Source organism: Mauremys reevesii, unplaced genomic scaffold (assembly GCF_016161935.1).
Source record: "Mauremys reevesii isolate NIE-2019 unplaced genomic scaffold, ASM1616193v1 Contig48, whole genome shotgun sequence".
In the NCBI taxonomy this organism is placed as follows: domain Eukaryota; kingdom Metazoa; phylum Chordata; order Testudines; family Geoemydidae; genus Mauremys; species Mauremys reevesii.
Window position 1 is genome coordinate 43,734 of NW_024100860.1, and position 23,044 is coordinate 66,777.

General features: G+C 42.9%; 1 protein-coding gene across 20 annotated transcripts in view; it reads right to left on the minus strand.

Moving 5' to 3' along the window:
• Positions 1–23,044, minus strand: part of LOC120394287 (centromere protein F-like) — a 40,798-nt gene that overhangs the window by 2,644 nt on the left and 15,110 nt on the right. For 10 of the 20 annotated variants that reach the window (XM_039518543.1, XM_039518536.1, XM_039518533.1 and 7 more), the window contains 4 exons: positions 15,430–15,534; positions 13,515–13,638; positions 6,186–6,318; positions 3,557–3,822 (listed from right to left, as the gene is read on the minus strand). In XM_039518543.1, coding sequence (XP_039374477.1) covers positions 3,557–3,822; positions 6,186–6,315 — 396 coding nt within the window. In that variant the 5' untranslated portion in view covers positions 6,316–6,318; positions 13,515–13,638; positions 15,430–15,534. The other 10 variants (XR_005592234.1, XR_005592235.1, XR_005592238.1 and 7 more) reach the window with 8 other exon arrangements.

Consider the following 23,044-nt stretch of genomic DNA (forward strand, 5'->3'; position numbering starts at 1 on the left):
AATGGAAGTAGAAACAGATTGCAGACTAGAAAATGCAGAGGGAATTGATAAGAAAAATTCACCTAGATGGACAGGTTTAAAAACTTTTCCCTTCTGCTTGGCAGTAAACACCCAACCTATGCGTGTTACAAATAAAACTTCATATAGTCATTACCAGAATTTCTCTTTGCAGTGGCACATGGAATTGTTCACATGCCTATCTAAATTATTAGCAAGAATAGTGCTGTCATAAGAAGAATCACTTCATTAATAATTTAGATGGAAATTCTGCATACATCAGAACTGATGTGCTCTCCCAAGTCGAGTGTGACATAATGAGGTAGTAAAAGCAGTTTAAAGATAACAGGGCATGTCTGCCCTGGGAAGTTTCATAAGATATTAATTAATGTGTTCATTAACACGATGTTACAACATGCAGTGTAGACACTGCCCTGTTATGTTTAATATCACATCAGTCAGTTACGGTCAACCTTAGGGGCAGAGTGAAAAGACATGTTTAAACACGGTCTCATTTTGAAGTAGAGACCCTGGCAAGTAAGGTATTGTTTCCTTTGCACCATAAGTGAAACTTTACCAGAACAATGAATGAAAGTTCCTGATTGAATTCTGCCTGGATACCAAAATGTATCAGTCAGGCTAAAAAAGTGTTTTTAATTTATAAGGAGGTGGGGGGCGCACTCAGAGGCTTGCTATGTGAAAGGGGTCAACAGGACAAAAGTTTGAAAATCACTGGGCTAAAGGATAATCTCTGCTGAACTACACTTTCCTTTTGATATCCAGGCTGTCAAACTGTAGGCAGCTCAGGTACAGATGAAATAGGGGCCCATGCGTCAAGAGAGCTGTTTTTTCTGCTGGTATAGTGGAGATTCCTTAGCTATCAATCAATCATGTCCAAAAATTCCCAGAACTTCTGGCTAGTGAAGAACTAGAAGGATGATTTCAGCTCTTTCCTCTTCCCTTTATGCGAATTGTCTTGTAAAGCAGCGGATTCTTCTCGACATCTGACATTATTTCCATGGCCTCTGAGAGAAGTTCTGACCTCTGGTTACTCACTTATGTTGAAAGGGATATAAACATTCATACTTCAGAGCACAAGCCAACCTCTAACAGGAGATAGGAAGAAATTTCCTTGTGGGTTAGTTATTCCATAACTGCCCTCTACAGGTTTCTTGAAGCTTCCTCTGAAGCAACTGATACTGGCCACCGTCAGATGACATACAGGAGACTCAATGGACCACTAGTTTGAACCCATCTGTCCATTCCTATGTTTTTGTTCCAACACTACTGAATTCTGTAAAAGTAAACTAAAAGGAAGTGTACCCTGACATATTGAAAAACAGTACAGCACAAGGTGTGCGGTTCAGAAAGCTGGACGCTCTTTTTTCTGAGTGACCCACCATAACCCTGGGGGCATCTTGTCTTCCAGGTATGCTCTTCACCAAGTGAGGTGTGTTCCTGTAGCAATCATACAAGGGCCAAAGTGAAAACTGGGTTGGCTTAAAGTATGTTCCTTGTACTTACCTGCCCCAAAAGAGACATTTGGACAGGATCTGAGAATGACGTGTCCACAAATGGAATTTCTGGAGACACATTGAGAAATCCCACTCAGAGGACATTACCAATGCATGGCATCAGCAAACCTGGTCACTGGGGAAAACTAGCTCGGGGGTGACTGCTGCCAGGATACAATTGATGAGATGAAGTTTTGGGTCTTTGTAAATCTTTACCATAGTGGTAAATTTAGAGTCCAGGCCATGCCTATTTTAACCTGGTTGAACAATGTCCTGCACTGGATTCAGAATATTCTGATTTTGAACTCCAGGGGGGTTGGTATCCTTTCTAGCAGCTGGCAAGTTGGGAATGGATCTGTTTCGCTGGTCAGGGCACAAACAGTGATGTTGTCTGTAAATGGACAGGGTTGTGTAACTTGAGACCTCAGCCTTGCTGTGATACTACCAGCCATTTAAACCTCTCAACACAGAGGATAGGTCAAAACGAAGAGTCTTGTATAGGAATTGTAAACTCTTCACACACAAATGCTCATTTTGTCTTTGTGATGCTGAAGATTTAATTGTTTGGGAAGTATAAGATTTAGGTCATCTATGTGAGCTTCTGCTTCATACTCTCCCCTCTGCATGCTAAAATAAATTTGTTAGTCTTTAAGGTGACACAAGTACTCCTGTTCTATTTGCGGATACAGACTAACACGGCTGCTACTCTGAAACCACTCTCTTCATGAATACCTTTGGTGTTGGCAGTGACCAATGGATTACTATGCCGGCTTTGACAAGGAGGGTTCAGGCTTCTGTTGTCTCAGCTACTAATTTCACTGGTTCCCCAAATAGCCTTGCACTTATGAAAGTGGATGCACGGGGTATGGATGATTTTTTTCACGTTCATGAGTGTAAACAGTTTCCTTGTAGCCAGAGAGTAAGAATGCTTTGCTACAAATCACATCAAGATAGAGAAAAATTGCCATGAAAGAATATCTTACACAACACCTCAAGGATTTGACAAGAATGTAACCCAGAGAACTCTCACACTCAAATTGAGGATCATACCCTAGAGACGATGGCCCACTTGCTTGCCACCAACTAGATTTTCCTTACTAAGTCTAAGAAATGGCCACAGTTGGAGTTTTGAAATTTGCTGTAGTGTCCTCACTCTTTTGGTCAATGGAATCTTTTGGAAGAAACCCCTTCTGGAGGCATGGCCATGTCTCTCTCAGGTAGGACTACTGCTGCACTTAGGTTCCCCAAACTTACACATTTTCCTATCCTTATTTTTTATATAACATTTTAGTTTAACATCTAGATTTAACCGAAATGAATGGAATTCTTATGTGCCTCTCTTCTGGGCACACACTGGCTAAAGTGCTCTTTAATCCTTAATGCTAGAAAACAAAGTTGTTGGGAGAAACTGAACCTCCTTAACTTGTTCTGACCTGGTGGACAGGACAATTCCTCCATGGTGGCCTGAGGTGAAGGGTGAACAAGCATTACCCTGCCACCTGAGAATGGGCCTTCAGCAACAACACTCTCTGCACACCCAGATATACTCGGGGAGAGGAATCACCTCTTTGATACCAATGAGGAGAAAACCTGGGCCACAGAACAGACAAAACGTGCACATTTTATCATGTTTTCAGGTGTCCCGCTAAAGACCTCCTGTATCTTTGATAGCCAGAAGTTGATAAGATAACAGATTTAATAACATTTCCATGCTACTAATGGAGAAGTTATAGTAAATGTTATATTAGAAGGTAGAGAATAGATTTAAAGACTGAAGTTTATACAACCTCATTAATTTATTTGGGTTCTCATCTCCTTGAGAATCCTCATGCTCCTGATCAAGCCTTCTCACAATGGAGTAAGGAAAGGATATTGATATTGCTCTTATCCGGCATTGATAACAGAGACTGAAAATAACATGGCTTTGTGAGTTTCCGTATTGTACCATTTCAACCAAGATATAGGACAAATCATTTTAAATAGTTTCCATTTTCCCTGTCATGAACTAAGTAACGTGCTACTGATTCATTCTTTCTTTTTATTACCTTGCTCAGTTGCTCATTTTCTTGAAGCGAGTTGTTAAGTTGCTCTTGAAGTTTCTTTTGCTCTGCCTTGATGTTTACTATTTCCTTTTTTAAACAAGCCAACTCGGCTGCAGATAGATTTTGGAGATGAGCGATCTCAGCTTGTTTAAGTTGCAACTCTGACTGCACTTTCTCAAGTTCCTCAGTCAAATCTTGATTTTTCCCCTCTAAATCCCAAATCTCAGCTTCTTTCTTTTCTAATTGTATTTCCTGAGACAAACTCTTCTCTATAGTAATAAAAAAAAAATAAGTGCTTAATTTGTGAAAGCAAACTATGTCAAATATGCAATATTAGCTTTTATGGATAACACTATAAAATGGCAATATTGCCAATTTTCAATTTTTCACCTAGCAATACATTTTCTTAGTATTTCAGAATATAATTACTTATGTGTTCTAAAACTGCCTTTATTCCCAAACCATGACATTGGATAGCTGAGACAATTTTAGCATTGCCAGAATTCAGTTTTGCAGAAAGAACATACTGCTAGTCAAATCGCTCTATGCTTCACAATTGTAACTGTTTCTACAGCCCATCTTCACTGAGGTCCGATGGCTTGTACTCTGAAACTCATGGTTGACAGGCAACAGTACCAATGGCTAGATAAAGAATGTTGGTGCCCTATTTGTCCATTTTCCTCTCTTCAAACTCCAGCATATATAAAAATGTTCAAGGTGTTTGATGAACTGATGTATGGAGTAAAATTAAGAGACACGGGCAATACAAGAGATTTCCTGTATTGCAAAGAGAATTCTATTGAATAACACCAACTTACCATATGAAACAAGACTACGCATTCCCTTCCTACAGGGCAAGGAAAATTCAATGTCTCCAAGACCCAGAACTTGGTGAGAAAGAGGAGCAGACAGAGGGGAAGGGAAATGATACCAATCAACAGTTATTTGAAATATATCAACACCTAGGGTGGAGAAGGATTATTTAGGGTGGTGATTCAAAGAGGGGTGTGGCGGGCCGGTTGCCCGCTCTAGCCCTGAAGGGGTTGGAACAGCCCTGCAGAGGGCTGTGGCTGGGGAAAGCAGCAAGCCTGGGCTGATTGGGGAGGCAGCTACAGCTGGGCCAGTCCCCAATCAGGCCACAGCTGGCCCTTATAAAAGGGCTGTGAGCCAGGCACTCAGTCAGTCTCCCTCTCGCTCTGAAGGGAGAGGGACCTGGCTGCTGGGGTACTAGAGTGAAGCAGGGCTAGGGAAAGGCCTGGAGAGCTCCAGACTGGCAACTCCCCAGGCCGCAGGGCCTTGTCCAAGTCCCACAGAGGTACTGAGTTGCAGGGAAAGGCAGCAGGTCCAAATCCCCCAGCCAATGATGAGTGGCCATTACAGACTGCAGTCAGCCTCAGTGAAAGGGGGCTAGATGGTACTGGCAGTAGCCACTGAGACAAGGTGGAGAATAGGGGGTGGGGATTCCCTGGGGTGGGGAGACCCAGATAGTGGATTTCTGCTGGGAGCAGGAGCCTGACGGGGAGGGCACCGGGGTCTGGGAGGGACATGGGGGCCAGTGAGGAGAGGGATAGTGACCAGCAGAGGATGCTCCAGCTAGAAATGAGCTCAGTCCCTGGATGACCAGAAGGAGGCACTGCAGGGGTGAGAGGATAGTCAGAGACTTGTTAGAGAGGAAGAACTGTCCGGGGGTTAAGGGTGACAGCCTAGGACTCTGAGCACCCACATTCAGTTATGTTTCAATTAAGACGAGGTATTGTTGGTTGCAGTGCACAGCTACAGCACAAACATCTTCTGACTTATTTTTTGTTCATAATTATTCCCTCCAGAAAATGGAGATAATGCTACCATTTGACACCTTAAGAACCACAGCTAGAAGATAGCGAAAGCAAGAAAATGGACTTAGAAGGCGTTACATTTTATTAGCTAGCCGAAAGTGCTGCCACTTGCCAAGAATAAGATCAAAACACAAAGCACTTATTTGGATGGCCTCATGGATTGGAGAGTGCAAAATACTGATTAAAATGGGAGCAGGACTGGGTCCATACATTTAATTTTGAAATCTCATTAAGTAAGGTTAGACTTCTACAGGGATAAGTGGGAGCAGTCTCCTTCTTTACAATGGCTATTTAGCAGAATTACCTGTTCTCTTAAACCTCAATCTGCAAATTGCATTTTCCCAACCAAATAGACAAATGTAGGGAAAAGTCAAATTAGGGCTCGGCAGGTAACATTTCACCACGTTTAAGCTTGATGGCGTCCATACACAAGCTAAAAGGATAATAGTTTGAGGTATATTTGTTTGTTTGGGATTTTAAAACACAGGAGCACATTGTAGTATTTAATATGCTGACCATATAGTTCTCTTTGGGACATATTTATTCCTCATTTTAAATTGCTTTAAAACCATATAATTTTATGAGTTAGTACTATATATTTGTATAAAGAAGTTCCATCTCAGTTTGGAAAGAGAATTGCGTGTATTAACTGAAAGTTAATTTAACTATATCACACAATGGGAACTTTTGTTTCTTGGGTATTCTTCAAATCACCATTGATAATGAGGTTTAAAGAACCTGCACACTGAAGTAATAGTTTGTAACAGGATTTAAATAGGTAGAAATGTGTATCTCACTTTTCATCTCTTCCGCATAATTCTGGGTCTCCTTCAGAAACTGTTTAGCTGTTTTCAGTTCTTCTTGCAGCTGATGGATTTCTTGAGATTTTTGATCAGACTGGCAGCGAAGAAGGTTTTTTTCCTCCATTTCCTACAACAAAACATTAGTTACAAAACAGTTGATTAAGTCAATAAACTGAGAGTAGTGTGATGTGGAATACTACCCATCTGAGTCCCATGAAGACTCTGGAAACATATACATGAGTTAGGAACACAAACGGCACTCTTGGCAGTCCTCAGAGGGCAGACAATCCTTTTGGGACGTCTCCCAGCTGGCACAGATCACAGCCGTACTTAGGTGGCTCAGGATATGGAACCAGGAGCTGCAACCAGTTCTCTGGTGCCTGCCTATAGCAGATCTTGACACAGGATAGAATTCAGCCCACAAAAACTGAGCGTCAGTGAAGTTAAGTGACTTGCCCAAAGCCACAGAGGGGAGTCAGTATCAGAACACAGGAGAACTTTCCAGTTCTAGCTCCTGTTCTCAGACCACCCATCTCTCAGTGTGGATGAGTCAAATATATGAAGTTGCTCTTGGGAGCAAGATAGCATTAGATGTAAAGTATTATTAGTCAGTAATACCTGGGGCTCGGGATAGTACATTTTCTAAGCATCTTTTTTTCCAAATATTTTAAGAAAAGTTAAAATACCCCATACAACTATGTCCTACCTGGGAACTGAAATAAAAGTTATTTCTAAGAAACTAACTCCTTCCACCCAACTCCTGCATTGCTGGGTAACAGATGGCATGGCACTGGTGGGACTCTACTGGAAGCAAGCCATCATTTCTTCATCTACTTACTACGAGCAGATGGGCACCAGTGCGCAGAAGCCAAATTCAAGAAAAGGGAGGGTCTGGATGGAAAACAAATTAAAACCTTGCCGACACAGCAAGTCTGTATTTTCAGCTATTTAAACAAGTCACCCAAAGAACATAACTAAAACCGTTGATGCTTCTAGTTATTTTCCTTTTGTCTCACAACCTTCTAGTCCAAACTGTCCAACTGCTATACCGTACACACACACACACACACACACACACACTCTATCAATCATTCTAAAAGACACAGGTGTCAAGCGACAACATTTTCAGACAATGCTGATGTATGACAAATGTTTCAAAGCTGTATGAATTCTCAGCTTCCTGTGTTCAAAATATCAACAAAATTCAAGGGGTTTAAATGGCTGAAACGCCCAGCCCTCTTGCTGTGACTCAGTACAAGTGGCTCTGATTAAGAAGCATTCAACAAAAAGCTGGAACCAACAACCTAACATAGCTGCAAAAAAAAATCCCATGCTCTGATGCAGGACGTTCACAAAACTATTTACAAGAAATGCATTCTCCTACCTTAATCTGGTAAGGCTACATCCCATCATTTGTATTTACAATTTGGCCTCAATCGCATAGGCCATCATTAACTCTTGCTTGAATCATCGCAATCCAATGTATTTAGACTTGAATGCTTCTGCCCTGCAAAATCTGCAAGAGTTACAGAACACAGCAGCACACCTCCTCAGTAATACAGGTTCACTTGAGTACATCAGTCCTATGTTTCACTCACTCCGCTCATTCCCCAACAGAACACTGAATCAAATCTCGGTCTTTATTTTCAAAGCTGTAAAGGAAATGGGCCCAATATACCATTTTACTCTCTCAGACTTCAGTAGCTGTGTTCCTCAGGAACAACTGTCTACACATCAGAAGTAAAACTAGCAGATGCAGCAGACAGGGCTTTTTCAGGAGCTGGCCCAATACTATGAAATTCACTCCTGCAAAAACTTAGAATGACAACTAACATCACCATTTTTCGCCCGCTCCCGCCCTCCACACTTTGCCCTCTGGGACAGTGATTTTCAACCTCTTTTCCACTTGCAGACCCTAGAAAATTTCAAATGGAGGTGCAGACCTCTTTGGAAATCTTAGATATAGTCTGTGGACCCCCACAGGCCACGGCTTGAAAACCACTGTTCCGTTGTAACGACAACCTTTCGAGAACTCCTTAGACAGTCTGCAAACTCCCAGAGGTCTGTGCACCACAGGTTGAAAACTGCTCTGGGGGATATGGGAGAAATAGAAACCTCAAATAACAGATGCTAGTCACTTAACTATTCTTAACTCTGGAAAGCATTCAGATACAACAGCAATTGGCACAATAGAAGAACTTAAAAAAACCTAGTCGCTGATGTTGCTTCTACGACTATTTTGAGTTCTCTTCCCTTTCATTTTCCTTCTAATGCCAAATTAAAGGAAAAATCTTTTAATCTACAATCAAGGTTTTTTAAAAATCAAAAGTTACAGCCAGATGCTTTTTGTGTAAATTGGAATAACTTTACTGATTTCAATGGAGCTATGCTGATATATGCCAGAGCAGGATCTGGCTTCATAGTTAGAATTTTGTTGATAATGCTAGTCTATAGTCCTTGAAAAAGTTAAAATGTATAAATCATTTGGGGGATTTTCTTGCTTTAAATTGATTGTGTGACCAAAAATGTACCCACTCCTCCATGAAATCTTAGAATTAGGCAAAACACACTTATACTTAGGAAGCAGCTACTGATTCTAGAAGTTCCAAATGAACTCAGATATTTAATATATTCTATTTTTTAGGACTAAACAAAGAGTCTCTTGAACCATACTACATAATTAGATTAAACAAATAATTCCATATGAACTGTAACCCTATCTGTAGTATGCTGGTGCAAAATCATTTTTTTAAACTCTGACCATACAACCAATTTTTGGCCTTGGGTCAGTCCACATGGAATCAATTGCAAAAACTGCAAGATCGGGGCCTTATCTTGTATCACAGCTATAGGTCTTGTGACAGGGTCGGGCCAGAGGGCTACAGGAGAGTGATCCTATTGGGATGCAGGAAGTGGGGAGCCCACTGCTAAAAGATCCCCCCAGCCTTAAAGGGGGGATCAACAAGACCTGGAAACCAAGTGGTTTCAGGGGACAACTAATGAAATAACAGGGACAGACATGCTGTCAAAGGCTCAAACGAAGGGAACCAGATGGGGACACCGAGCAGAGAACTCCGGACAGCGCCCACTGCTCCTCGAAGGCATGAAGGGAGTCAGTGGACGCCTCCCAGAGGATTTCTGCCCGGTTGCATGAATGGATGGAGGACCGGAAAGAGGCCCCACAGTTACAGGAGACTCCATCGGCCAACCTCCTCTCCCTGGTTTTATAGATGGCCATTTTAGCCAGGGCCAGGAGGAGGTTGACCAGGAGGTCCCGTGACTTTGTGAGGCCACCTATAGGCAGTGCATAAATAAGGAAATGAGGGGGAAAGTGCAGCCAGAAATGCAACAGGATATCTGTGAGGAGACAGAATAGAGGCTGCAGCTTGGCGTACTCCAGGTAAACGTGCACCAGAGTCTCCTCACGCAGCAGAAAGGGCAGGTGTCCAGGATGGGGGTGAACTGCACCAATTACACGCTCGTGCTCAGACCCCTGTGAAGAAGCGACCAACTGACATCCCCGGCGGGCCTTGGGAGCAGGGTGGAGTATAGGCTGGCCCACCGGGGCTCCTCACCCTCTAGAGGTGGCAGGAGGTCCCTCCACTTTGTGTCAGGGTGGGACGCAAAGGTGAGGAAGTGCAGAGTGTGGAGCACGAGCGTATAGATGTTTCCTTGGCGTGGTCTGGAAATGAACCGGCTTTAAGTCGTGCAGATGGCTTATGCTGAAGGGGCACGGAAGCCGGTTGGGTCCATGGGGCAGGGGCCCGCTACAGGAGAATGAGAGAAGGCAAATATATTAGCCCCCGATTAAGCAGGTCCCTTTTCCCTGGGTAAGATAACAGGGGCAGTTCCAGAAAAATCAGGAATTTGCTGGAACCAATGAAGGCAGGCAGGCTAATTAGGACACCTGGTTTAAAAAGGACCTCACTTCAGTCAGTGAAGGGTGCGCAAAGTGCTGAGAGTGAGAGGGCCTGCGGCTGGAGAACTGAGGAGTACAAACGCTATCTGGCATCACGAGGAAGGTCCTGTAGTGAGGATAAAGAAGATGTTGGGAGGAGGCTATGGGGAAGTAGCCCAGGGAGTTGTAGCTGTCACACAGGTGTTACACGTAACACTGTAGACAGCTGCGATCCACAGGGCCCTGGGCTGAAACCCAGAGTAGAGGGAGGGCCTGGGTTCCCCTCATTCCCCTCCCTCCTAATGGATATAAGAGGAGTTGACTTGGACTGTGGGTCCCACCAGAGGCGAAGATCCCTGGCCTGTCTCCCTGGCCCACTAGGTGGGTCAGCAGAGACTGTGGAGATTGTTCTCCTTCCTGTTCCCCATGCTGGCAAGTGATGTGGTTAGCTGAGTGAATGGCAGGTTTGAGCCATAAAACTGGCCAAACTGAGGGCTGCCCTGAATATCTGAGGTGAGCAAATCCGCCAATAAGTGCAGGACCCACCAAGGCAGAGGAGGAACTTTGTCACAGTCTTTTAAGATGCTCCAAAAAAGGACAGCCAGAATAAGACAGTATCGAAACACAACTTCTGGTGGAAATACACTATTCTCCAACACAGAGCTTGCAGAGTTCCCCTGGGAGTCGGTAAGGCATAAATGGCACCAGTTCTTACTGATTTCCAGTTTAAATTATTAATTATTCCAGTTCCTTTGACTGGTTTGCTAGTAAAGCCTGTTCTGCTCTGCACAGCTTCTGTGTTAAGCTCACTGGAGTCCTTTTCCAAACAGTGTTTCACTGCTATTGCCTATGAGGAAAACACATCACATTTTATTTGTAGTTATATTGAATCTATTTTAAAAAATTAAAAATTCCTGATGTCCCTTTAAATGATGAGCTCCAGAGATACCTTAGAAAACAAAGCCAAAAGAATAAGCTACGTTCTGCTTCCTCCTACAGAAAGAGAAGTTTGGAGTAACTGTTGACTTCTGTGTTGTATAACTAAGAGCAGAATTTGGCCCTAAACCTTGAAACTCAGCATGATGGCTTTAAAAAAGTGCAATTAAAAAAAGCCCAAATATCTGAAAAATCCATCCTCCTTTCACTGTCCAGTCCTGGGTTCTAGATTCTGTATCATACCAAAAACAGTACAGGTTAAGGTAACACAAATCTTTAACTCAAGACTGGGCAAGGTTATGAACAATATTTTCAGGCACATTTTCAAGTATATAGTTGTAATGTATAAATATATTCATAATTTAAGCCATAGTCATAGTACAGTCTGGTAATCATTGGGAATCCTAACCAGTGCTTTCTTTTAAGCTCAATCATAAGGGCAGCAGATTTAACACTTGCTCTCCATTTTTTTTAACATAACATATTTTGTCAAAGCGAGCACCTATTGGGCTTAGAAGATGCTTCCCCATTCCCACTCAGTCCTCAGCTGCTCATTTGAGAGGTAACATTTAGGTGTTGGACTGATGATCAGCTATCACCAAATATGCCATTGAACAGCCAACAAACAGAAAGGATCAATACCAAACTAGACTCAATTCGGTACAATCCAAATACCAAGAGATTGACAAATTACTCTACCTTTTCCACTTACTATATACTCAAGGAATAGGTTACATGTTGTGAAAAACCAGTATTTGTACATCTTAATTCCCCATATTTATGGACCAACAAAGACATTCAGCTTGCACCTCTGTCTCCATAACCACATTCTTCAGGGGCAAGGGAAATTAGTGTCGTGCTATCCTCTATCTTAAATTTATCACCTGACTTTATATCGCAAGGATAGGCAACTTATGGCATGCGTGCCACAGACGGCACACGAGCTGATTTTCAGTGGCACTCACACTGCCTGGGTCCTGGCCACTGGTCCAGAGGCCTCTGCGTTTTAATTTAATTTTAAATGAAGCTTCTTAAACATTTTAAAAAACATTTTTACTTTACATACACCAATAGTTTAGTTATATATTATAGACTTATAGAAAGAGACCTTCTAAAAACGTTAAATTGTATTACTGGCACGCAAAACCTTAAATTAGAGTGAATAAATGAAGACTCGGCACACCACTTCTGAAAGGTTGCCGACCCGTTATGTCGCTATCTAAACCAGGAAGTTAACAAGATCATAACTGTACCACCACCAAATTCTAACTGGTTTTCAACCTTTTTAACCTGTTTTATATCAGTCATAATAGCTCCATAGTACTCCAAATTAAAAAGGAAGTAAAAAATGAGAATGAAATAACCTAGTTCCATTCTAAAAAAGGAGTAGGCTTTTCTGGATAAAAACCTATAGATGTCCAAGTTTGAGTATGAATCGAGTGTTTCAAGAGTAAACCTGGAAAGAAGAGTATGTGTAGAGAAAATACTAACCACCTCTGTAGAAAAGGTTTGATTAATGTGCTCACACAGCTAGGATGACACATAGCTATGCCGGACAGCTATCGTGGACAAATTTAGAACCTCTGTATGAAGTCAGTGTAGACCATGTCTATCATAAATAAAAAAGCAGTTTTCTATTAGAGAGTGTGGATAGAAAAGAAGCAGTGCTCATATCAGAACAAGGCTAAAGGGAACGGTTGTAGGGCATTACCCCCAGATTGCCTTTGGGCCCATCTGCTACCTCAGTTTACCTTTAATCTTGCATCAAACCAGATATCACATGTGGTGATTTTACAGTAGTGCTCTCTTCCAGGTTGGTTTATTATCATAACACAAGACTCAAACATACCCTTAACCAGCCTCAATTATTCTTTTCCGCATATAATGCCTCAAGTTTTTCCAGGTCTTGATCAGAGCAGGCCCATCCTTGTAGTCCCACCCCTCTCCTAGCTGGGACTTCTGCATCCTGCAAGTCCATCAATGGAGGCTTATCCCTGCACAGTTTCCAGTTCCTTGTAATTCTCTTCCCCCAAAAGGCTTCTGCCTTGGAGTTCTGGAAAATTGTCACCTGTCCTCTTCACAGGCCCTCTGCCTGGGCACTAACGAGAGAGAGTCTCTCTCTGAACTTTTGGGGCAGGGGGGAGGGGTCTCTCTCTCTTGAATGACCACAGGCTGCCCTTTTACCTGCCAGCAGGCCCGGTTTAGATGCATGCTTCTGTCACATGACCCTTGTATTTATTCCCATCATACAGGGAGATGGGCTAAACCTGACAAAAGGTGCAGCTGTGCCCCAGTCTTTTAATGGACCAGCTCACCCTGTGACAGGAACATACTGCAGCTTGCTCTGACCTGTGATATTTTTAGTTGCACTTAAATATTAGTCATGTATAGATCTTCAAGCACAATAAAGAGGACAGTTAAATTTTACATAAAATAAAAACTCAGCATCACCACTTCCATTTGAATAGTTCAGATATTAAAAATCCTACTTTGTTGAGTTCTGCTCGTAGAGCATCGTTGGCTTGCTGCAAGTCCTGGTTTATCTGGTCGCACGGCAGATCCCCTGTCAGTAAGTCATGTAGCTGATGAAACACTTCTTAGAAATGTAGAAGACTGGGGGGGGAGGGGTAGGAGAGAGAAACACACTCTAGTTACATGTTTCTTGTCAAGTTACTATAACTATTAACACTGGAAAACGTGGGGGAGGGACTGTAAATTGCCTCTTTAAAAAGTTACTAATTACACTAAAGCGCTCTCTGACAGAAGCAAAAAGAGTTTAAAACCCATTTTTAAGTAAAGCATAAATTCTGTTATGGCCACTAATGGCCATGACTCACTTTGGCCAATCAGAGTAGCCTACTTCATCTGCTACACCAAGACAGGTGGATCAAAAAAATACTAGCAAATAATGGAATGAAGCTTATATATCGATTCAAAAGTAGATCTCCATAACAACATTGAGCATTACAACTAAGCAACCAGACTAATCCCCAATAATCATGATCCTTTGGGGTGCGGGGAATTCCTTCTTTGCTATGATTACATGTTTAGCTTATTGCTGTCAAAATGTTTTTCATGAGGAAAATGCCTTAGTTATTTTCAATTTGACTTAACACATGACTGGGCAGCAACAGAAGTTTGGTAGAGGGGCATTGACTCCTCCCGCCTCAGGTCTGGGGGAGCAGAACTTCACTAATGCACACCTCCTAAGATCCTTAGGAATCTAGCCCATCTCCTGCAACTATTAGGAGATGCAAAGTAGATATCCATCTGGGTATAATTCGTTTTTGAGGCTTCTTCCAGGCCCCACGGTCCTTATGGTTGGGGCTCTACATGAATTTGAGAGGGGATTTATATGAGGGAATAGGGCTATGAGGGGCACGGGACTTTTAGTCGGGGGTGTTGGGGTTGGTAAGGAAAAGAGAGGGCTGAGTGGGGGAGCAGAAAGCAGAGGAAGATAGGGAGGGAAAGCACTAGTGGCGTCTCCTGGCAACAAACCTCTCTGCCAAACTTCTCTTGGCAGCAGCTGCAGGACTCCCCTCTAACAAATCATAGCAGGTTTGTCAGCTGGAGAAGGTAGTGAAGTGCTAGTGCTTCCCCTCAGCTTTCTCCTAAGCACCCTCCTATCCTCCAGCAAGACACCTGCTCCATCCCATGTCCTCAAGCTCCCCCACAGCCTGTTCCCACTCTCATTGCCAGCCAGAGACCCATCCTATGAAGTCCCCACCCTCTTGGATCCCAGTGATCCATTTCCCCAAATCTTTATGTCTCCCACCCCTTATTATACCCAGCCTCTCTGCCCTCAGACCCTTTCCAAAGGCCCACTCCTACCCTGGCTTGGCCTGCCAGGAGCAGAAGAATGCAGGCGGGGAGGGTCAAACTCAGGAAGAAGTGAGCAAATTATTAGCAAAATGTTCAAACTTTTTTCTGATTTTATTTTTTGTCATCGAACTATAAATTAGAGGTGAACACATTGGTAGCCTGCCTGCCCAGCCTACCTTGAAGAAATACGGATTCACTTCCTCTTACCAAGTTATAACCACCAGACTACTATTATCACCAGCTAGGGAACATGGCTTTAGTCAACTTAATTCGTGGTAGGCCAGTAAATTGTTTCACTAACAAATACAGATCCATTCAAGGAACTGAGAGGGCGTGGGACCAGCAGGGCCCCATGTACCGGCGCATAAGCACAGGGCTCCAGAGGTTGCCAAAGCTGGCCCTGGGGGTACCATTACGGGGAAAAAATTCTGACAGCGTGCATGTGGGCGCACACACATCAAATATGGAATCGTCAGCGTTTTTTCTTCTACATGGACAAATACTCAATGAACAACTTGTTCGCTCTGGTAATAGCAGTCTGGAGGCAACTTTAAACTTGTGAAAAAATGGGTCTTGTCTTACCTTTTCCTTTTCTTTTATTTTCTGTTCTAAGGACCGACGATTATTTTCGACAAATTGTCTCTGATGACTCAGTAGGTCGTCCATTTTTTGCTCCAACATTTCACGCTATACAAAGTTTAATCATAAATCACAGTGATGCAAGGGTAATATTTATTATTTGTACTACAATAGCAATCCCGCCCCCGCAATCAGGATTGAAATCCCACTTTAGTAGGCAGTGTTTAAAAAAAAACAACAACAAAAAACGACATACATACGAGGAAGTCATGGTCTCTGCCCCAAAACTCCTTACAGTGTTCCATGACTTAGTGAACACTCACACAGGTATCCCATACCAAACTGAGAACAGATTACACTTGGCTAGAAGACAAGTGTGTGCTAAAGTTTTAATAAGTGTTTAGGCACAGGAGATAAATTCAATGCAACTTTAAATTTACAGAGAATCAGCACATTGATTGATCAGAAAAAAATTACTGAACTATTTTGAACATATTTACTAATATAATCTGCAATTCAATCGGATTTCAAACTCATGTAAAGAAGCTAGACTATAATAAGAAAAGCTCTCAACAGTCACAGCTAGAGGTTATGGTGACAGCTATGCCAGTAACTCAGGTAATTTACAAGTAGCATCACTGTGACATCAGAAGCAGCAACCAATCAATCTTTCCTCTGCACTTTGCTATCAGTCAGTGAAGTGGAGAGGGCCTATTCACAGGTCAAAAGTTCTCATCGTTAACTTACTTGAACATCTGTATACAAACATGGTAATAACCCTGGATTGACTCATTGTCCCTGGCCTCAACCTACTCGCAGCCAAGACCTTCTCTCAATGGGGTCCTCACAGAGGTAGCAAAGAACAGCCATTACCGTACCTCTGCAGAGGCAAATTCTTAACCCCCATTCATATGATGGTATAATCTTCAGCATCCCGTATATAGGATGTAGGAAGCAGCAGCATTTTCTAACATTCTTAAGTAGGCAGCAGAATGTGCATGCATAGATAAAATCCCTGACAGCAAAGAGTAGGTGACAACCATCACACTTACAGAAGACATATGTGGTGGTGCCTTTCCCCACGGCAACATAACTTCTTTAATCTAAGTGTGTATGGAGGGGCAGAAAGGGGATGGGAAAAGAGTTAAGCTAAAGAGAAATATGAAGAATCGTGGAATCCATGACTTGCATGAGCTACAATGTTCTACCCAATGCACACGGAAATTGTGGAGCTGCAACAATTGGCAGAGGCCAAAACATTCAGCTGGACTAACTTCCCCATGTTAAATAGGGTGAAAAGCCAATGATTTTCAAAGAAGGAGACAGTGGTGCTGTTAAAACGTCTTTTTATGACACTTTCAAATGGCTTTAGGATATATAAAATATCTGTGTTTCTTAGATATTTGTTATCGTTATTCACTCTACCGCAATAACAATACTGCATTGCTGGCTGCCTCATTAGAGAGCTGGCCTGCTATTTGTTCAGTCTATCAGAGCAACTTATCCATAAAGGAAAACTTTTCAAGGTGCAGATCTTCCCCACAGCACACACCCACGTAACTGGTATTAAAAAAAAATTTTAAAAAAATGAAAAGGTAGGGGAAAAAAGGAACCAATCACTAATCCCAAAAGTCATAGAGCAGCAGATGATCCACTAGTTTCCATGGTTCTCCTGCTACGTTGTCCAGTATATCAATGCAGTGGCTGACCCACTAAACCAAACAACCACTTCATGCAGTGGCAAGGAAGCTCCTGCAGAGAAAGGAAGTGCTGTGCAGGCTGCTGAAATCTTGCCCACCCTATCCCATATAGCAAAGTGTAGGCCTCTTCATGGATATGGAAAGATGGGGCCAAATAAGGATTTGCCTCTTAATGAAAGGCTGGGTTTGACTGGCTTTATTTCTTTACTCTTATCAGTGTACACCTGTTTGGCATCTGTTTTAGCTAGCAAAAAAAAAATCCATTTTATATGATTAACACACGTTTGCTCCACTAATGCAAATTATTTCAACGTTTCAATTATATCAGAACTATAGCCACAGAAATTTCTTGGCTTCCTTGCACTGAATACAAGAGGGCCTTTTCCCCCTTGATTCTTCTGCAGCAAAACAGAGAGGTCTTGGAAGGACCCAAGATCTTGCATTCTGAGCACTTTAAAACTCTTCAGTAAGGTGTGTGAATTCTTTCCTGTCATGGAAGGGATCCAGAGGTACCACCAGAATTTAGAGGGTCCAAAGGATAGAGAAAATATCTGTCCTGGATCATGCAGGTCTGTGACTCTAAGTGGACAGCACTGTTCTCTTTTCTTGTTTATGTACCAGCCTCACAGACTGCAATACAGTTCTACTAATAGGCTTTATTAACTTCTGCCTGTGCTGGTGCTGCATAAGCAAAAGTACGAGATGTTTTAGCTCATATAAAGCTATTTAAATCTTTTAAGGGCATAGGGAAATGGTGGACTTAAATATACAGTAGAACCTCAGAGTTACCAACTCGGGAATGGACGTTGTTCGTAACTCTGAACAAAACATGATGGTTGTTCTTTCAAAAGTTTACAACTGAACATTGTCTTAACATAGCTTTCCAACTTAACTATGCAGAAGAAAAAATGCTGCTTTCCCTTCATTTTTTAGTAATTTAACACAGTACAGTGCTGTATTTGCCTTTTTTAGCCGGGGGTGGGGTGGGGTAGAAGGGATGTGTCTCTGCTGCTGCCTAATTATGTTCTTCCGGTTCCAAACGAGATTTGTGTGGTTGACTGATCAGTTTGTATCTCTGGTGTTTGTAACTCTAAAGCTCAACTGTAAATTATGGAGCCACCATTAGCAAGCACATACATAGTTAAGCTTTGTTGGAGAACTGTGTAATGAATTGTGTTAGTGAAATGTGTACTAAGTAATGTTAGAGAAATTATTATATACAATTCTGGAAGAAAATAGGAATGTTTGCTTTTTGTATGTAGTTCTGCTGCTTGAGATTGTCAGATTTTGCTGAAACAGTCTGTAAATCAGAAAATTGGTTTTTGTGTCTCATCTATAAAGTTCTTGACCAAGCAGATAGCAGGGTAGAGAAGAGAGCTGTTAGCTTTCAGTAAGTCAGGTACAATCCCTCATCCCCCCACCCATCCATCCAATCAGCTAACAAGTTTTTATAATCACAATATTAATAAAATTCACTGCTTGTTCTCTCACCTTATTCTTGGCTTTGATTATTTCAATGACAGAAGACCCCAAACTCTTCATATATTCCATAGTTACTAAAAAGCTCTCAACAGTCACATCTAGAGGTTATGGTGACAGAGCTATGCCAGTTACTCAGGTGATTTACAAATAGCATCATTGTGACATCAGAAGTACCAACCAATCAATCTTTCCTGTGCAATTTGCTCAGTAACTCAGGTGATTCATAAGTAGCATCATTGTGACATCAGAAGTGGCAACCAATCAATCTTTCCTCTGCACTTTGCTATCAGTCAGTGAAGTGGAGAGGGCCTATTCACAGGTCAAAAGTTCTCATTGTTAAATTACTTGAACATTTGTATACAAACATGGTAATAACCCTGGATTGACTCAATGTCCCTGGCCTCAACCTACTCCCAGCCAAGACCTTTTCTCAATGGGGTCCTCACAGAGGTAGCAAACAACCGCCATTACCGTACCTCTGCAGAGGCAAATTCTTAACCCCCATTCACATGATGGTATAACCTTCAGCATCCTGTATATAGGATGTAGAAAGCAGCAGAATTTTCTAACAAGCAGCAAAATTGTACAAGTCAGGTACAATCCCTCATCCCCCACCTGCCTATTCAACCAGCTAACAAGTAAAAACTCAAGGCCACAGAAACAGATGAGTACGAAGAATAAAAATTGCAGTTGTAATATAAGTACAACTGCATGCAGCCAGGGAGTGTGACAGCAAGGAATAGCTGCGATGGGAACTACACAGATATAAGTAAGTTTTAGCAGGATAAGCAAAAAATGTATTAATCTGGGTTAGTTATTGTGATTTATGCAGGCGAATCTTTTAATCAGGGCCGGCTCAAAACCCCAGCACGCCACGCACGCGCGTCGGGCGGCATTTTCCCAGGAGGGCGGCAGGCGGGTCCGGCGGACCTTCCGCAGTCATGCCTGCGGGAGGTCCACCGGAGCCGCCAGACCAGCAGACCTCCCGCAGGCATGACTGCGGAGGGGGCGCTCGTCCCGCGGCTCAGGTGGACCTCCCGCAGGCATGACTGCGGAGGGTCTGCTGGTCCCAAGGCTCGGGTAGACCTCCCGCAGGCATGACTGCGGACGGTTCCCTGGTCCCGCGGCTCGGGTGGACTTCCCGCAGGCATGCCTGCGGAAGCTCCATTGGAGCCGCGGGACCAGCGCACCCTCCGCAGGCACGTCCCCCGGAGCCGCGGGACCAGCGTCCGGCAGCGCCCCCTGCGGCATGCCGCCCTGCTTGGGGCGGCCGGATTACTAGAGCCGCCCCTGCTTTTAATTAGGGGGTTAGAGTAGAATATATATGGATAAAGACACAGATGAGGTAGCTTCCTCTACTGAGTCTGCGCAAAGTTACAGAACAGAGGATTAAAAAATAGATGATTGACATAATAGTGGAGAAGAGACAGAGGAAAAATAGCCAAGCATAGCAGAGATTTGAGAAGAGTCACCCTGTCCCCAAGAAAGATAACTTGAGCACTTTCTTGTCTTGCCTTATCTTTTTTTGCATGTTTATGTAATTCATACGTGATAGTAGCATTGTCTAAAAACATATATAATAAAGGCTAAAATAAATTGTTTAAGCCTAAATTGAAGTGGATTTGGTTTTCACCCAACAGGTTGACGTTTGCATTTAAAGTGGAACTAAAAATCCCGGTTTCACAGTATAATAAATGAATCTACTTTCCAAGTTCAGCAGAGTTACACTTTAGATTACATTAAATTTTTTGCATAAAATAGTTTCTTACTTTGCCAGAGACATTTTTTTTTTAAAAATCACAATATTAATAAAATTCACTGCTTGTTCTCTCACCTTATTCTTGGCTTTGATTATTTCAATGACAGAAGACCCCAAACTCTTCATGTATTCCCTAGTTACTAAAAAGCTCTCAACAGTCTCAACAGAGGTGATGGTGACAGAGCTATACCAGTAACTCAGGTGATTTACAAGTAGCATCATTGTGACATCAGAAGAACCAACCAATCAAACTTTCCTGTGCAATTTGCTCAGTAACTCAGGTGATTCATAAGTAGCATCATTGTGACATCAGAAGTAGCAACCAATCAATCTTTCCTCTGCACTTTGCTATCAGTCAGTGAAGTGGAGAGGGCCTATTCACAGGTCAAAAGTTCTCATTGTTAACTTACTTGAACATCTGTATACAAACATGGTAATAACCCTGGATTGACTCATTGTCCCTGGCCTCAACCTACTCCCAGCCAAGACCTTCTCTCAATGGGGTCCTTACAGAGGCAGCAAAGAACAGCCATTACCGTACCTCTGCAGAGGCAAATTCTTAACCCCCATTCATATTGTTGGTGTCACTAGGCCTAAGTAAACCAAAGTTGTGACTACAGGCCTGAGTGAACCAGAGGTCTTCCATGCTGTGAACTTTAACCAGCCTAAGATGCTAACAGACAGCAAGCAAAATGGGTAACTGTCAGCTGTTTCAGCTTGCAGATGCAGGAGTTTGAAGGGGAGGTGGGGGAGCTGGGGGAGAAAAATCTGTATGCGTTTGTGCTGTGAAGGCCAGAGATAAACATGCGGATGAGAACTTTTCTAACACGCTGAAATGTAATGCATAATGTAACTGATGTTGGGAAGGGAGGGTTGAGGTGAAAAACCCAACAAAAGTCTTAAACAAACAATGGGGCTAAAAATGCTCGGATACCGCCTGCACGCGGGTGTGCAGGATTTGAGAATGGTTTTTCTCCCTGGCACCTTATTTGGGCTCAAATAAACCTGGTTTTGCTTCTCCACCCTGGTTGATAATTAGTGCTACGCACACCGGCAACCTGCTGTTGCTCCGCGGGCTCTTTGAGCCGGCAACAATATGATGGTATAATCTTCAGCATCCTGTATATAGGATGTAGGAAGCAGCAGAATTTTCTAACAAGCAGCAGCATTTTCTAATATTCTTAAGTAGGCAGCAGAATCTGCATGCATAGATAAAATCCCTGACTGCAAAGAGTAGGTGACAACCATCACACTTACAGAAGACATATGTGGTGGTGCCTTTCCCACAGCAACATAACTTCTTTAATCTAAGTGTGTATGGAGGGGCAGAAAGGGGATGGGAAAAGAGTTAAGCTAAAGAGAAATATGAAGAATCGTGGAATCCATGACTTGCATGAGTTATAATGTTCTACCCAATACACACGGAAACTGTGGAGCTGCAGCAATTGGCAGAGGCCAAAACATTCAGCTGGACTAACTTCCCCATGTTCTCAGGCATTCCTGCACCCCTCAGAGTTTCTCCACTAATCTCAACTCAGAGTGCCTGCAAAGTTCAGTAGCTCCACCAGAACCTCCAGTTCTCCTGGTAACCACAGAACCTGAGGGACCCCTATCATACTTCTAAGTACTACAATGTTCCCCGTTTCTTAGCTCCCCCATTGTTCTCTGCATAACACCGGGAGCTCTCTGCCAGCTTTCTTTCTTTGCATGGGAAAGATTTCAAAATGTCTTAAAGAAATTATCAAGAAAATCCCCAGGCAGAAACCAAACAAAACAAATCATTAAACTCTGTGAGTAAAGTTGACAGTACATGTAAGTTTGTTTTTTTTAAAAATTCGTAATGCTGCAGTTATGAAAAACAAACAAAATGAAGCATTAGAAACCAAGGTAATTCAGAGTTAAGATCAAAATAAAAGACAGCCTAACGTTTGAAAAGTAGGCAAGATCAGGGCCGGCTCCAGGCACCAGTGTAGCAAGCAGGTGCCTGGGCAGCCAATGAAGAGAGGGGTGGCACGTGCAGCAGTTCGGCGGCAATTCGGCAGTGGGGCCGTCACTCCCTCTTGGAGCGAAGGACCTGCTGCCGAATTGCCGCCATAGAAGAAGCGGCGGTAGAGCTGCCACCAATCGCGAATGCGGCTTCTTTTTATTATTATTTTTTGCTGCTTGGGGCGGCAAAAATGCTAGAGCCGGCCTTGGTTCAGATGCAAGTCTGTGACAACTGTCAGTAGGAACACAGCATGTGTCCAAAAGACACTTTGTCCGGACATAAGATAAGCATAAGCTGGGTCTGCAAAAAAGCTTGGAGTTCTCCATCCTTCTCTTTGAGGAGATCTTAGTCTGGAATCATCTCTGGACTCTTCCGTGCCCTGTACCTTTTTCACAGAAAGCTTCTTGTCCGACATGCCAGATTTTGAAAGAGGATGTTGCTGATGAGGCCCAGGAAGCGAGGGACCCAGTACTAGCACTCTAAGGAGCAGAGAAGGCATTTACAGGATGGTTATCTGACCCAGGCCCTGAAGCTACTCTCATTGCTTTACCCATTAAGTACATCTGGAGCAGGGCTTCTCTAGATTTGCAGGTCCTGCAAGTGAAGGACTTGCAAATATGTATTTTGTCTGGGGGAATGTTCCTGGAAAATGCCAAACATTACAGGCTATAGTGCCCGTGTTTGATGGGC